This window comes from Prunus avium, chromosome 7, assembly GCF_965620075.1.
Source record: "Prunus avium chromosome 7, drPruAviu1.hap1.1, whole genome shotgun sequence".
Taxonomy (NCBI): Eukaryota; Viridiplantae; Streptophyta; class Magnoliopsida; order Rosales; family Rosaceae; genus Prunus; species Prunus avium.
Window position 1 is genome coordinate 30,451,472 of NC_142290.1, and position 14,131 is coordinate 30,465,602.

A 14,131-nucleotide genomic window follows, 5' to 3' on the forward strand; every position below is an offset into this window, starting at 1 on the left:
ATGTGCAAACCAAATTTCAACAACAAACTTACCCTCCCACAGATGTAAAACCTCCTCCCCGGATGTGCAGCAGTCCAAGATGTTTGGATTTTCGCAGTCTTCCCACAGTAGCAGACGACTGAAGGCACCATCCATGAACTACCCTCTTCACCTTGTGAATTCCACCTCTGTGACCCATGACCTCCATGACCTCTGCCAGGTAAGGACCTCCTCATCTCTAAATATTGGGTTTTCTCCTAAACCCTAAATCCCCCTTTGGTTTAGGGTACGAAAATGGAGGTTGGAAAAAATGGAGGGAAATGCATTTGGGTAAAAATCGTGCCAAAACGAAGGAATTAATAGCTGAAGCATTGGTTCAGTTCAATGGAGACGCGAAATGACACAACTAACCTCCATCTTAACGGCACAATGGATGGGAAGTGCTAGATTCTAACGTCGAGGGGAACATTGGCGAAAAAAAATAGATCGGGTCCTTACATTTCTAAAAAAAAAGGATAGGGGGCTAATTGAAACTAAGGTACAAGTTTAGGGGGTATTTCACCAGTATACCCTTTTAAAAAAAAAATGGTATAGCCGTTCGGCTATACTCAGATTTTTTTAATAATAAAAATCGTGTAGCCCGGCTATACTGACGTGGCGAAGCGGGCCCTAGGCGCCTGGAGGGTATTTTTTAAATATAAATAGTATAGCCGACCGGCTATATTCAATAATTTTTTTATTAAACAATTATAGCCGGTCGGCTATACTAGGGTTTTTTAATTATAAAAATGGTATAGCCGCCGGCTGTACGAGGAATATTTTTTTTTTTCTAAAAAAGAGTATAGCCGACCGGGTTTACTGGGGCCGTTTTAAAAAAATATTTTTCCTGGTGCCTTTTTTATTCTTTTTTATAAATAGTATAGCCGCGCGGCTATACCCTTTATATAGATACTGTTCTACAATTGTTTTTCCCAGAAGAGTGGTCCGAATTGAGCTGAACTGAAGCCATGGCGACCAGCCTCGCGCGAAGAACAATAGCGTCTTCGTCGTCGTCGTCTCTGATTCTGAGATCAACGGTGCACGATTCATTTTCAACGGTTATCAGCGTCGTCCATGGTGGGTCCCAACCGAGACGGCAATCATCATCATCGTCATCGTCGTCTAGTAAACCTGACAACGCGGAGAAGAAGAAGCCAGTGCTAGACCGTCTATCGTCGGTTATAGACGCCGTCAACGACAGTAAACTCCCTCCTGAGCTTCGTGGTCAGCGCAACAACATCAGGTCCACCAAACCCAATTTTTCTTTTGTCTGCTAATTTTGGGATTTTCTTATTATGATCATAATTTTTGAATTTTGGGATGGTGGGCACTGGGCAGGTCAGAAACAGATATAATCAATGTGGTTGAGCAAAGAATATGGCATTCAATGGAAGAAGGGCAATTTGAGAATTTACCAGGAAAAGGGAAGCCCCTCAACTTAACCAGAAACCCTCATGCAGACCCAGCTGAGGACACTCTGTACAGAATTCTATCCAAAAATGGCTGTGCACCGCGGTGGGTCGAGCTCAACAAGGAGATAAGGAGCCAGGTATCTGAGTGGAGGCTGGCTCTGAAGAAGGCTTGGGCAAATAAGAACGATCACTCAAAATGGGTTGAAACTTCTGAGACTTTGAAGTTGCAGGTCAAGCACATCAACAATAAGGTTTTCCAGTATAATCTCATGGTTCCTTTTGGTCGCCAAATGATAGGGCTCAAGTGGGAGAAGGAGCTGGATCGCTTGGAGTTGGAGGAATAGCTTTGTTTTCTTCCACTTGTTTGGTTTAGGTTGAGTTACTGCAATTATGTTGTAAAAGATTAAAGATTTTATGTGTGTAGTAGTTGTTTTGATGATATGGATTCATATTTGTCTGGGCAGTAACGAGGGATCTATTGAATTCGGGGGTAATTGCTTATCGGACCTCGACACCCACTTGGTGTATTCCGAACAGAGCGCCTCAAATATTTGCTCACACTCAGGTGGAGCACTTTGCGCGTCAGACCTAGTCGAAGAGGTACTTGACGAGAAAGACATACTCTCATCGTCCAGCATAAAATGTAAATCCCCGGGAGTGGGATTCCCATAAAGTATAAGTTGGTTATCCATCTAAATATCTTTGAAAATTTCTTTTCATACCACTATTTTGATCAAATTTGAGAGCTATCAAAACCCAAATAGGGAAAAACATAATGCTTATACACAGAATTACAATCAAATTTGAATGCTAGTATGAGAAGACAAATAGATTGCCAAAATGGTACGTGCATACAGAGCCACAAGAAGCAACCATCAAAAGTATTCTTTTCAACTTTTTCTAATAGAGTTATCGTCTAAAATGTGTACATGTTTTTATCATAACAAGTTCATCCAATTGCAGAAGTTTTCGCGGCAAGATGAACAAGTGCTCGCCTGTGGTAAGTCGTACGAAGCTTCTTGTACTTCTCCACAAAACCCCCAAGATCAACCTCCCTATCAATGAGCTGCTGGTGCAGGTTTTCGGATTCTTCCTCCGTCTTATTCATCGCTTCTGCACGGACAAACAACGTTTCATGTACCAAAAAACTCGATTGTGATTCATGTGTAATGCAATTTTGTAAGAAATGGCATATTGCTGCCTTAGCAATACAGAATCCTATAAATTACTTCACAATTTCAAACTATCATTACTGCATACCTTGAAGCCTATGGAGAAGAGAAGGGGGGGAATATTGCTTCAAAGTTTCTTCTTTCAGCCTCTCAAGCTCATTTAGCCTCTCCTGAGCAGCGGCCAACTCGGTTGTTCTAATTATTCTGCACTGTGGACACCAAAAAGTGGGAGAGGAGGTTCAGTGATCAATACAATAAGTTTGTAACTAGTACGAGAAAATAAGCATTGTAAATGCTCACCTGGTTCCTAAGTTCCACCATGCGTGGTTCTTTTTCCAAGTTTTCCCCTGTTTGACAAAGATAAATTTAAGCTTTGTTTTCTCATGTATATATAATTCAACATCAGGAGACAAGTAGATCGGAAAATGGAACAAATAACTCACTGGATAATTGCAGCGTTTCCCTCCGTAGCTCCTCTCTTAGCTGATGTTGTCAGTAGAGACATAAGAAACAGAATAAAGACACATCCCAAAACTCAAAGTATCAGAGACAAAGCAACTCCACATCATGCTAACAATCATAGTTAAGATATCAACTTCCCATGCATTTTCTAATTAAAAGGAAAGTGTTGATACCAGTGTGGGTGCGTGTGTGCAGCAGCATTTGAACCTTTAAAAGCAAGAGTACAACAGCAAAAGTTAAAACTTACATTATTTTGAATTTTGACCTGATCGAGTGAAAGAAAAAACTGCTGGTATGCATCCTTGTCAGCCAAAAGCTTCCGTAGCTCATCAACACTAAACGCATTAACAAGGAAAACATAATGATTAGTTACTGATTACTGCACAAAGATAAGACAAGAATTGTATGTAATCTGAGAGAGTTATCTCTGCCCGACTCAAGACACTGAGACATGAGACATGGTCAATACAATGGACTTCAAGCATGCACAATAAAACCTGAAGGGTTACAACTCTATAGATATTTTTCAGAATATAAGTCTCTCAATTATACAGACTAAGCAATAACAGAGTCACTTACTGAATAATATGTGATTTAACAAGTATGCTCTTTCAAAGATTGATTAAACCAAAGATTGTGTGAACAAATCCTGTCTTGATATGTAAAACCTAAGTTCTAAGCTTGTCTGTGCACCTAAAATAAATACAGGTTTCTTCTTTCTTGTATTCAGTCATCAAGTCATTTTCAACATTCTTCAATCTATCCAAAAATTCTGAGCTTTGTTTTATAAATAAATCAGCTCAAACAAAACTTATAACTATCCAAAACAATCATCAAGGAATGGTATATTACGAAAGGACTCTATAAGGATATCCAGATTTCTAATGTACAATCTGAAACAAAAGAAGCAACAAATGTAGATAAATAACAACCTATATATGGGGCGATAAAGCTAAGAACATTGTCATCAGTAGTAAGTTGAAGAATTGATCAGCCCTGAAACAGAAAAACCATCATTTCTATATAATGAACAGATATCTGTAGCACCAGGATCCCTACCTTTTGTCCTTCAAAACATTAATAACAACAGCAGCTTCTGCGGGCGAAACATGCGATGGAGACGGTGCCTTCTCTGTAGGCCTTTGGTAGCTCAAACTGCTAGAAGAGGTGCTGCTTGGAGTTCCAGGGCGAGAAGAGGTTGGAGAGTTAACTACAGATGGAGGGTACCATGACTGTGAAGGAGTAACAACCTCCGGCCGCGGCTGAGTTTGTTCCTCCTGAGATCCCCTGTGTATATAACCATGGTTAAACCTTCAGCCTCTCCAAAACACAACACCAATCAAACTACTTGCATCACAATTCATGCAATTTCTAATTTATAATTGCAGAAACAAATCAATTCAATTTCCAACAATTTCACAAATCGATTCAATTCATGAAATACATCAAATTCGCAGAAAAAAAGTTGGAAATTTGTAAACCGACATAAATGATCAGATAACAAAATGAACGAAAACGCCATAAAATCAAGCTTCGGCATCGGAATTCAACGCTAGGACAAATAAACCCTAACCAACATCGAAAAGCAAAATTACCAGAACTTGAACATGGACATGGCTTGAGGAGCTTCTGGACCGTCCGATCAATCGAGCTAGGTCAAGGAATCGAATCGAATCGACAGGAAGCTTGAGCTGTACGAAGCAGAGCGAGCAGAGAAACGGAGGAGTTGGAGCACCAAGAGACGACGAAGACTTTTCGAAGCTTCGAACTGCCCGGTTATGTTAGAAAGCACGTATCGACGGTTACGTCTCCGTCGAGATTGTGATACGCGTGGCTTTGGCTGATTGGTTGAAAACGCGTGCGAGTAAGACAAGGATCACAGAAGATGCAAATAAACAACTTGGCAGTGTCATTAACAACTCTGCCGACATTGGGCCGTGATTATGGGCCTAAATGGACCCCAAATATATGGGCTAAGTAAACCCCCAACAAATATACCCAATTGGAGCCCGATAAGCATTGACCTATGGATAGTCGACTCTGGAATTCACACTTACCGCTTCTTCTAACATCGAAAAGAGAAATACCACCATACTGATATCTAATTGGTTTTCAACCGTGTTTGTTTAAGATTTGCTTTGTCCATTTGTGTTTGTTTGGCCATAGTTAGCTTTAATTGAAAGGTGGATTAATAAGTGTAGATTGGAAGACTATGCTTTTTGGTTGACTATATAAAAAAAAAAGTACAACTCCAAACAATACCATCTCTTTTGAGTCTTTCTATATAATTGTTCTCTCCTTTTAACAAAGTTCTTTTCTTTAACCCCCCCCCCCCAAAAAAAAAAAAAAAAGGTAAAGGACCCCAATAATTTGGAGCCATTTTTGTGTGTGGTCTAAAATGGTGCATCGGTGAAGTTTCCTTGCAGTTTGATAATGCAAAATAAGATATATAGAGGAGAAAAAGGAGATTCTCAATTTGGTTGTAAAGAAGCAATAATGCAAAGTATCCCTCAAGCTCAAGGTATTTAATGAGATTTGAAGTACGATTGGAAGGTAAACAGCATTATTATACCAAATATATGCTTGGCTGGTTAACGACAGTGGAGAGTAGGCTGGCTAATCGTGTTGGTGGTTAAAATCTAAAGACAATGTTTTAAGCTATAAATTATATCATGAATTTGTGTTAAGGGGGGATTGAGTGGTTGGATTGGATTGAGAGAGAGAAAGGACCCATCGGATGTGTGAAAATGACCCATATGGTTTCTTATTGAATCTCAACTCAACATTTTAACTTCAATGTGAAGAACAATGATTCCAATCCAATGATGAAATATAAGAGACTAGATTTCCAAAATAATGCAATGAGCATTCTCAAATTAGAAGTGGGAAATTTCATTTCATTCTTACACATTCAACCCGACATAGAAATCTTAACTTTCACCTCCAAACTTTAAATCCGAACTTCTGATCTTCATTTTGACTCGAAAATCTTAAGTGCCGACCTTAAACCTCAAATCCGAATCTCTGAAATTACGAACCCTAAAACTCAAAAATGGCATTGTGATTATTTGCATTAATCATTTCTGCGGCTACCAATAGTAACGAAAAGGAATTCTATTTCTCCCGTTTGATGATGAAGAAACATTATCCCCATAGTACTAGTAGGACCACACACGACTCTTTACATCCACAAAGGGACACTATAATGAATCGATCCAAGAATATTAAGGGCTGGAAAAGTTGGATCATCTTACTTTCTAAGGAAAAATGTTACCAGAAAAGGAACAACAATCCCCACTCCGAAATGTTACACATTTCTATAGGTTGTTGATGATCACTATCTCTTTCAAATTAAAGAAAAAAGTTATTAGCTCAACAAACAACTAATAGACATGAAAAAAGAAGAAAACTTTAAAACCTAATCTCAAGTTTAAAAGCCTTTCTTTTTTTGCTCTGTACTAATATTAGGATGTCATTCCAGCAACTGATATTCTCTTTCTCAACCCTACCGAAGTACACTATAGATCCTGTGAGCAGAAAAGAGACCCTAATATGAATACATCCTAATATATAGATAGTTTTTTCTTTTCCTCCAAGGAAAAGAGGAGTACAATTCCAAATTATAGGGAGCCCTGAATTGGCTAATAATTTATTGAACATCCTTTTTATTAGACAAATCTAAATATGTTCAAAATGAGAAATGTATTAGGTAACACAAAATAGTAGTGTTACCGTCACACTGAAAAGTTTCCGCGCCAAAGATCGGATATTATCCACGGTCCAATTTGATGCCTACCCCGAATGACAATATGCTACATCTAATTAATATAAAGATCTCATTCAGTGGTCCGAAATAGTATAATAACATACAGTAGTACAGTTTGTTATTCTTAAACCTTGAAACTCTTATTGTAGTTGGTTTAACTTTCCTCTCTCTGAACCTTTCTTTTTATGGCAATATTTAAAGTTGTAAAACCTAATTTTAGCTTCTTTATTTTGTTTTGTTTATGTTAAGGATTAAATTTGTTAGGTAACATGAAGATTATATAATTATTACAGACAATGTGTGAGATTAAAGATTGTTCATGTTCTCCCTGTTGCCACCACACACACAGCCTTGATTAATTCCTACACAAAGGTGTTCGGCCCTTCAATTAGCCTGCATATTTTGCGAAAATCATTGCACTTCCATGGCCTTTGCAGCATTAAGAAAACTACTTAAATGAATGTTGCGTACGGTACGCGTACGGAAGCCATGAAAAAAACCCCAAGAAAAATGAAAACCTAGAATATTTAATACCATGCTCAAGCTCAAATTGTGCTACTTTAATCTACTCATGCGGCTTACATTTATTTGCAGAGTTTATGAGCATTTGCAACCAGCCACAGCCCGCGGCTAATAATGGCCCTGATCGGCTGAACACGACTCTTTGTCCAAAAAACCATTCCCACTCAACTCGTCAAAACTTGTTTGCCAACAACTTGACAAGATGGGAAAGAAATCTCGTGTTACTTATACAATTGGTTTTGGTGCACACGATTCCAAACGAGTTATTTGAACTTCGTGTGAAAATTTAGATTATGTCAAAGTCACACAGTCCTTTTTTGGTCCCATCGTATTAATATACTCAAGTTTTACATGATTAGGAAAGAATATAATATACAGATTTTCTCTCCTATTCACACATTCGAACGTTATTATCGTACGGATGACATGTATTTGCTATTATCCCTCTCGGTTTACAATGGCGTGCGAGTATATATAGTTTTTATATATGATATCGTACATTTTATGAGCAAAGGAATCCGTAAAAAAGTGATTAAATAAGATGCGTTTTGTGTAGTCTTTTGAGCCAAAGTAGTGGTGGTCTAAGCCATATAATAAGCATCTTACAGATAAAAGATAAAAAAGAATCTGAGATAAATGAATTAATATTATGGATGACAAGCTTTGAGAATGAGTGGGTGGAGTCTCTTTAGAAGCTTATTAGGGCTCTTTTTGAAGTCTTTTTGGTTGGGCACAGAGCTTTTGAGTCTCATCCCCTCCGTAGAAATTGCATCGGTTTCACATCATTGTCCATGCCCTAGCCACCAACCTTTATCATCGATCCCCTTTCTTCTTTCACGGGAAAAAAGCTTTTCATGAAGGTGAATTTTGGTCTTTTCTTTCTCATTTTGTCTTCAACCTTACCTTTAATCTCTTCGATACAAAAGCCTGTCTCTCTTTACCAGAACTTTCATACTGTTTGCATGAAAGAATTTCTTAGGAGTTAAGAAGCCAACAAAGAAGGCAAAAGAGATTAACGTGACTTCAGTCCACCAAATATAATATTCAAGTGTTTTTTCAACTTTTTTGTTTGTTTTTGTTTTGTTTCTCTTTCAATTCTCTCCGAGGTTAAAAAATAAAAAAACTTCAAATGAAAAAGTATCATCATTGAATATCACCTTAAGTGTAAAGGGTCTAAATCATCATTAAGGAAAATCACCTCAACATGTCCTCATTTGGAGTACATGATTGAACTCGATATGAGCACGCTTCAAAATTAGATTGGATTGAATTTGATATGAGCACTACTCAATTTTAGGGGTTTTTTTATTTTTTATTTTATTTTAAAATGCTTTCTATTTAAGCAAAGTTATGAAGTGGTAGTCATCAATTTATCTTATCTTATACATAAATTTGAGATTTTTTTTTTCCTTATATATTCAGTTATTTTCCGGAATGCTTAGTATATTCTAGTTTCTTTTTAAGGGTTTGAATGTTTGTCCTTTCATTTATTCATTTACCCCGTGTTTATCGATGCATCATAGTTTCTTTATATTAATTCTTTACACAAACATCCCTTCAGATTTTCGACTTTTTCACAAAACTCCATGAAGTTTCAGAAATTACACAAACACTTCATAAGATTTTAAATTATTTTCACAAAACTCCTTTTCATTGATTTTTTATCCAAACATTAATTGATAATTTCATTATAAAAAATCTCCAAATGACAAGGGTTGCCAATAGATATTAGATTGCATGTACATTCATTGACGTTAATTTTGTCATTTGCATAAATGTTTTTTTCAATGAAATCACTTCGAGTTTTAAATGGGTCTTCCATTTACGTGGAGATTACCAAAGGATAAAAAGTTGTAAATATTTCAATCATTTTGCTTGAACTTTGACAAAAAGAGATTTAATTCAATCATTTTGCTAGGGTTGGATAATGGGTCAATTAGGGTTGAGTCGGGTCTCATCAAGCTAAAACGAGTCAAGGCCGAGTTTGAAACCATTGGCCCTAACCCTACTAAAAAAATAACTTGAGTAGGGCTTTAGCTATGGGTCGCCCCAGGTTTTGGCCCGTAATGCCTGCCTGCAGCGACCCACTTTAGCTTGTAATGCATGTGAAATTACAATTCCTGAAATATTACAATTTTTGCACGGAGCATAAACTTTATATAGCAACATTTTTTTTAACATTTTATGATCTATCTATTATATCTACAGAGTAAAATGCCCTTATGGTTTCCATATTATGAGAGACTCAAACTAGATGATCAGTTTCCATATCATAGAAGTGGTCTTGATACTTGGAAATGAAGAATTAAATTAAGATGTTTATGTAAATCGATCAGGACCAAATGATGAAACTCAACCCTCTTAAAATTCGACACTGATAATTTTAATCACATATATTCCCCTACACTTTTGAATAAAGGCTTGAATCCTACCATCCAGTAGCTAATATTTGATATAATTGACAATTCGCTAAACGATATGATAAGATGGAATTTAATATTTGATCAAATTATTCTTTCTCTGGACCATTTCATGAGTATAAAATACATCTGATTATGTCTTACTTATAACCTTAGAAGCTAATGAAGAATTACAAATCTTTTTTTTTCTCTGCCATCAGGAAGCGCCAAAATCGATCAAATTAGTGATGGAGAAGAAACACTCGAACTTGAAATCTTTTTCAATATTAGAAAACGAAGCACTATAGTAAAGAGAGATCGAAACAAATAGTTGTGGTAGACAAAATTAATTATAGATTTCTTGTGTCCTTCCTAACCAAGTTTAGTTGTCCAATTACCAATCAAGATGTTACATCTGACCACTGGTTATATTATTTTGTTTTGTTTTTACTAATCTAGTTCATAATGGTCTCATCAATACTAGGATTATAAATCCTTCTAATTACCGACCGACCATGTCATTGTCTTTTCCCCCCCACATTTGAATGGCTCCTAATGGATATGGTGAGGCCGTTAATCTGCAGTTGTGTTTATTAATTCTTCCCAATGCTGGAATCCTATGCCGGCACAATTTATAATCGCATTTGTTTTTATATAATTTCATTTTTATTTAAATAATTTTTAAAAATAATAATAATAAACAACATTGAAATAGCTCATTCTTTGGTGTAATCAACGTAATATTAAATCACTTCCGACATGACATGCTGCCTAAAATTATGCATATAAAGAGCCTTCCGTGACCTACCTAAACGTCAGCCGGTGCAATTTTGTCAATTATATAGTTAAAACACCATGGCTATATTTGTCAATTTTGCTCATACCGTGTGTTTTTAAAATGTTGACATATTATGTCGTCAGACAATTAGTTTTGAATCACTGACTAAATGTATTTATGTTAAAGGAAAGAAATATCGAACACAAAACATTGAAAGCAGGAATAAATACTTTAAACCACTTGCACACGCACACTGATGTTTGTTACGTATTGATAATTTGACAAGATTTTCAGTTGGAAAAACATTACTGCAATGAGTATGACTATGAATGTATTTTTAAAAGAAAGAAATTTCAATGGAGCAATATGCTGTAGTTTATTTGAAAACAGTTCAAAAAGTTAAAACCATCATTTTCGCTATTTACCCTCTTAAGCATCGACAATTAAATGTTGATTCCTTTCATAATTGGACCGTCGTTGTTGAGCCACGTGGAATCTCTGCCACGTGGAGTGAATACAGGGTCATATCATTCTTGATGAACAACTAAATTGGCCTATGCGTAGCCAAGTGGGTGACCTTGAGCCTACGTAGAGACGCAAAGAAGATCCAAAGTAGCGTAAGCGCCAAACCTACCCATCCCTGTCCATTCATCCAACGGACGCCATCTTACTTCAGCCACCACGCCCAATCGCAGCCGTTCAAGATCTAAGCGTCGCCACATTAGTTTATGAGCCTTGTCCCCTAGTCTAAGCGTTGTTGTGTTGTTGAAGTCTAAGTTGCAGGTCGTTTAGGCTCTCTGCCTCTCTCTCCTCTTTCTCCCCCCTCCCTCCCTGCCTCCCTCCCTCCCTCTCTCTCTCTCTCTCTCTCTCTCTGTCTCTCTCTCTTCTGCATTTTCATCTGCAAGTACTCTCAGCCTGTGAATTTCACCATTTTGGCCATTGGGTTCACAGAAAGGCCTAATCTTTGACAAACCATCACATTTTCTCAGATACCCATTTGTGCACATTCAGCTAATTTGATAATGGTAATGTTGCTTTCTCCGTCTCTCTCTTTCTCTCTCTAGAAATGTGCACCATTTGGTCCATTTTTGAATCTCTACATTTCAATCCTCATTTTGACTTTTGGGTTTGAATTCACAGGACACAACAATGCTGGTACCTCCATGGCTGGAGCAATTGCTAAGCACCTCATTCTTCTCAGTCTGTCGTACTCATGGAGACGCAGCCAGAAGTGAGTGCAACATGTTCTGCTTAGATTGCAGTGGTGATGCTTTTTGCTTCTATTGTCGTTCCTCTAGACACAAAGATCACCAAGTCATTCAGGTAGTTCCAAATTTTTCAAAAAATCTAATCCCCTTTCTCTAATTCACCTAATCTGTTTTAACATTGTGTTTTCTGCAGCAATGGATGCAAAAAAAAATCCCAAAATTTGATAAAGTTTTATTCTTTTTTCCTTGTTGGGTTTTCTTTTGGCAGATAAGGAGATCTTCATACCATGATGTGGTGAGAGTTTCAGAGGTACAGAAGGTATTGGATATAAGTGGAGTTCAAACATATGTTATAAACAGTGCCAGAGTTATGTTTCTGAATGAGAGGCCTCAGCCTAAGGCTGGGAACAAAGGGGTTCCTCACATTTGTGAAATCTGTGGCAGAAGCCTCTTGGACACATTTCGTTTCTGCTCACTGGGCTGTAAGGTTAGCATCCAATTCTTTCTTCTTTCTTCAAAATCAAAATCCCCTTGTTCTTGCTTTGTTGCTTCACATTGTGCTCAAGCAACCATTGACAATGATCATTGTTTATCAGCAACATTATTGAATTGGGTTTTCGATTGGTTTAATGAATGCAAATTTTTAAGTATTAAAGTTACCAATTTTTTTTTTTCCAAATGATAAAAGCTTGTAGGGATAAAGAGAAATGGGGATGCAAACTTTACCTTGGAGGCAAAGAATGAGGAGGGAAATGGGAGAAGAGAAGGAAGAGGGGCAATGAGAGAGGAAGAAGAGTTGCGTGAAGGCTCACAACAAGACATATACCCGCCCACGCCGCCTCCACCTCCTTCCACAACAAGAAGAAGAAAAGGCATTCCACATAGGGCACCCTTTGGGTCCTAATTTGAAGAAATGCCCTTCAAATTTCAGCAAATTATATTCACAACCCAGAATTTGTTTTCTGCAGGAAAAAACCAGTCTCTTGTTTTTGCTGTCTTTGTTCAAGAAAGTGAAAGGGGGTGCAAACTACAAAGCCTTTGGAATTGGAGGTGGGGGGTCCAAAAAAAACAAAAACAAATGGGTATATTGGTATTGGGGGTTATAGAAGAAGAAGAAAAGTTTGTTCCTTTTGGGTTTCGGGGTCCCCAAAAACCGCAAATTATCTCATTGTGAAGATGCAATAATGCATAATTGTTATTGATAGTTGCAAGGTGTACATGTCAATTAAGAAATTTAAAGCAAGTCTTTGTGGAATCCGATTTTTAGTTTTCATGGGCCCACCCACCACATGGGCCGTTTGCATAAAGAAACGAACAGCTTTTTTATTGTTTATTGTTTATTACAAAGTAGAGAGCTTGGTAATGGGGCTAATCGACTTTTTGTGATCCTTGCCAAGTTTGGGGAGCTCGGTGAATTCCAAGTTTATTTTTGTTGCTTTCAATTTCTGCCGATGTGACCAAAGAACTTGTGAGGATGGCTTAGTGGCAAGAGGGTAAGCATGAAACAAGAGCTATAAACTTGGACGTTCGAAATAGAAATCTTATAGTAAAAGATTACTCGAGTTTGGAGAGCTCGGTGAATGCGACATTTAGTTTTGTTCAATTCAATTTCTACCAATGTGGTCAATAGTAAGTATGAAACGAGTTCTAAATTCAGATGTTTTAAATGTTTGCGAGTTGAATTCTATATTTATTTTTATTCTTTTAAATTTACGTTGATGTGACTTATGAATCAATAAGAGAGTAAGCATGAAACGAACTGTAAACTCAGACATTCTAAATTTGAACTCTCACGAGCAAAAAATCCTTGAATTGAATTCTTGCATGTAATTTGATACTAATATATGTATGACTTTATCTTAAGGCATTGTAACCAAGGTCTTAAATATCGGAGGTATCGGAAATATCGAAAGTCAAAAAACACGGAAATATCACGGGAAATATCGGGATATTATCGGTATCGGAAAAAATTGAATAAAAACCACGAAAATTGTAAGAAAAACTTGGAAATTTTTATTGAAACTTTGCAGGATGTTTATTTAGTCAATTATCTATTAGTTTTTCACAAAAAATTGGAAGGAAATGCATTACATGATGGATTTAACTGATTTAAGTTGATTATATAGCGAGCTGGCAAACACCGTAAGTGTAGAAAATATGTAGTAATTAATGAAAGAAGATTAAACACACCATAATCATTTATATAGAATGAATTACTACAATATTTTACACTTTATACATTGCATGGTAAGATACATGAGTGACTTAGTACCACATAGAGTTCCTATGAGGTTCAAAATTTTCACTATCTTCATCATCTCTATGTGTAGAGTAAGTATATTTTGAAGAGTAGTCATTAAATGATAAATCCCCGAAATAGTTTTGCATGTAATT

General features: G+C 36.9%; 3 protein-coding genes across 3 annotated transcripts; 2 read left to right on the forward strand and 1 right to left on the reverse strand.

Annotated features, from left to right (window-relative positions):
- The first annotated feature begins 939 nt into the window (after nucleotides 1-939).
- Nucleotides 940-1,913, forward strand: LOC110754231 (Tetratricopeptide repeat (TPR)-like superfamily protein). Its single transcript, XM_021955272.2, has 2 exons — nucleotides 940-1,261; nucleotides 1,357-1,913. Exons 1-2 carry the CDS (start codon nucleotides 987-989, stop codon nucleotides 1,772-1,774), a joined length of 693 nt encoding a protein of 230 aa, XP_021810964.1. The 5' UTR covers nucleotides 940-986; the 3' UTR covers nucleotides 1,775-1,913.
- Nucleotides 1,914-2,191: 278 nt separating this feature from the next.
- Nucleotides 2,192-4,867, reverse strand: VPS37-1 (Modifier of rudimentary (Mod(r)) protein). The gene is made up of 7 exons (XM_088244390.1): nucleotides 4,660-4,867; nucleotides 4,124-4,351; nucleotides 3,312-3,399; nucleotides 3,046-3,085; nucleotides 2,903-2,949; nucleotides 2,691-2,811; nucleotides 2,192-2,543 (listed from the first exon to the last, which is right to left on the reverse strand). Exons 1-7 carry the CDS (start codon nucleotides 4,677-4,679, stop codon nucleotides 2,380-2,382), a joined length of 708 nt encoding a protein of 235 aa, XP_088100516.1. The 5' UTR covers nucleotides 4,680-4,867; the 3' UTR covers nucleotides 2,192-2,379.
- Nucleotides 4,868-11,306: 6,439 nt separating this feature from the next.
- Nucleotides 11,307-12,992, forward strand: LOC110770842 (protein RGF1 INDUCIBLE TRANSCRIPTION FACTOR 1). The gene is made up of 4 exons (XM_021975064.2): nucleotides 11,307-11,554; nucleotides 11,670-11,852; nucleotides 12,006-12,224; nucleotides 12,426-12,992. The coding sequence occupies exons 1-4, from the start codon at nucleotides 11,552-11,554 to the stop codon at nucleotides 12,639-12,641; spliced, it is 621 nt and encodes a 206-aa protein (XP_021830756.1). The 5' UTR covers nucleotides 11,307-11,551; the 3' UTR covers nucleotides 12,642-12,992.
- Nucleotides 12,993-14,131: the final 1,139 nt, after the last annotated feature.

Excerpts from the sequence above, each read along its gene's own strand:
- LOC110754231 (XM_021955272.2), top strand. The coding sequence starts at position 987 with ATGGCGACCAGCCTCGCGCGAAGAACAATAGCGTCTTCGTCGTCGTCG. Across the intron at positions 1,262-1,356 it reads GGTCAGCGCAACAACATCAG|GTCAGAAACAGATATAATCA; the intron begins GTCCACCAAACC and ends GGCACTGGGCAG.
- VPS37-1 (XM_088244390.1), bottom strand. The coding sequence starts at position 4,679 with ATGTCCATGTTCAAGTTCTG. Across the intron at positions 3,086-3,311 it reads AGGTCAAAATTCAAAATAAT|CTAAGAGAGGAGCTACGGAG; the intron begins GTAAGTTTTAAC and ends TGACAACATCAG. Across the intron at positions 2,950-3,045 it reads GGAAACGCTGCAATTATCCA|GGGAAAACTTGGAAAAAGAA; the intron begins GTGAGTTATTTG and ends TTTGTCAAACAG.
- LOC110770842 (XM_021975064.2), top strand. Across the intron at positions 11,853-12,005 it reads AAGATCACCAAGTCATTCAG|ATAAGGAGATCTTCATACCA; the intron begins GTAGTTCCAAAT and ends TTCTTTTGGCAG. Across the intron at positions 12,225-12,425 it reads TCTGCTCACTGGGCTGTAAG|CTTGTAGGGATAAAGAGAAA; the intron begins GTTAGCATCCAA and ends AAATGATAAAAG.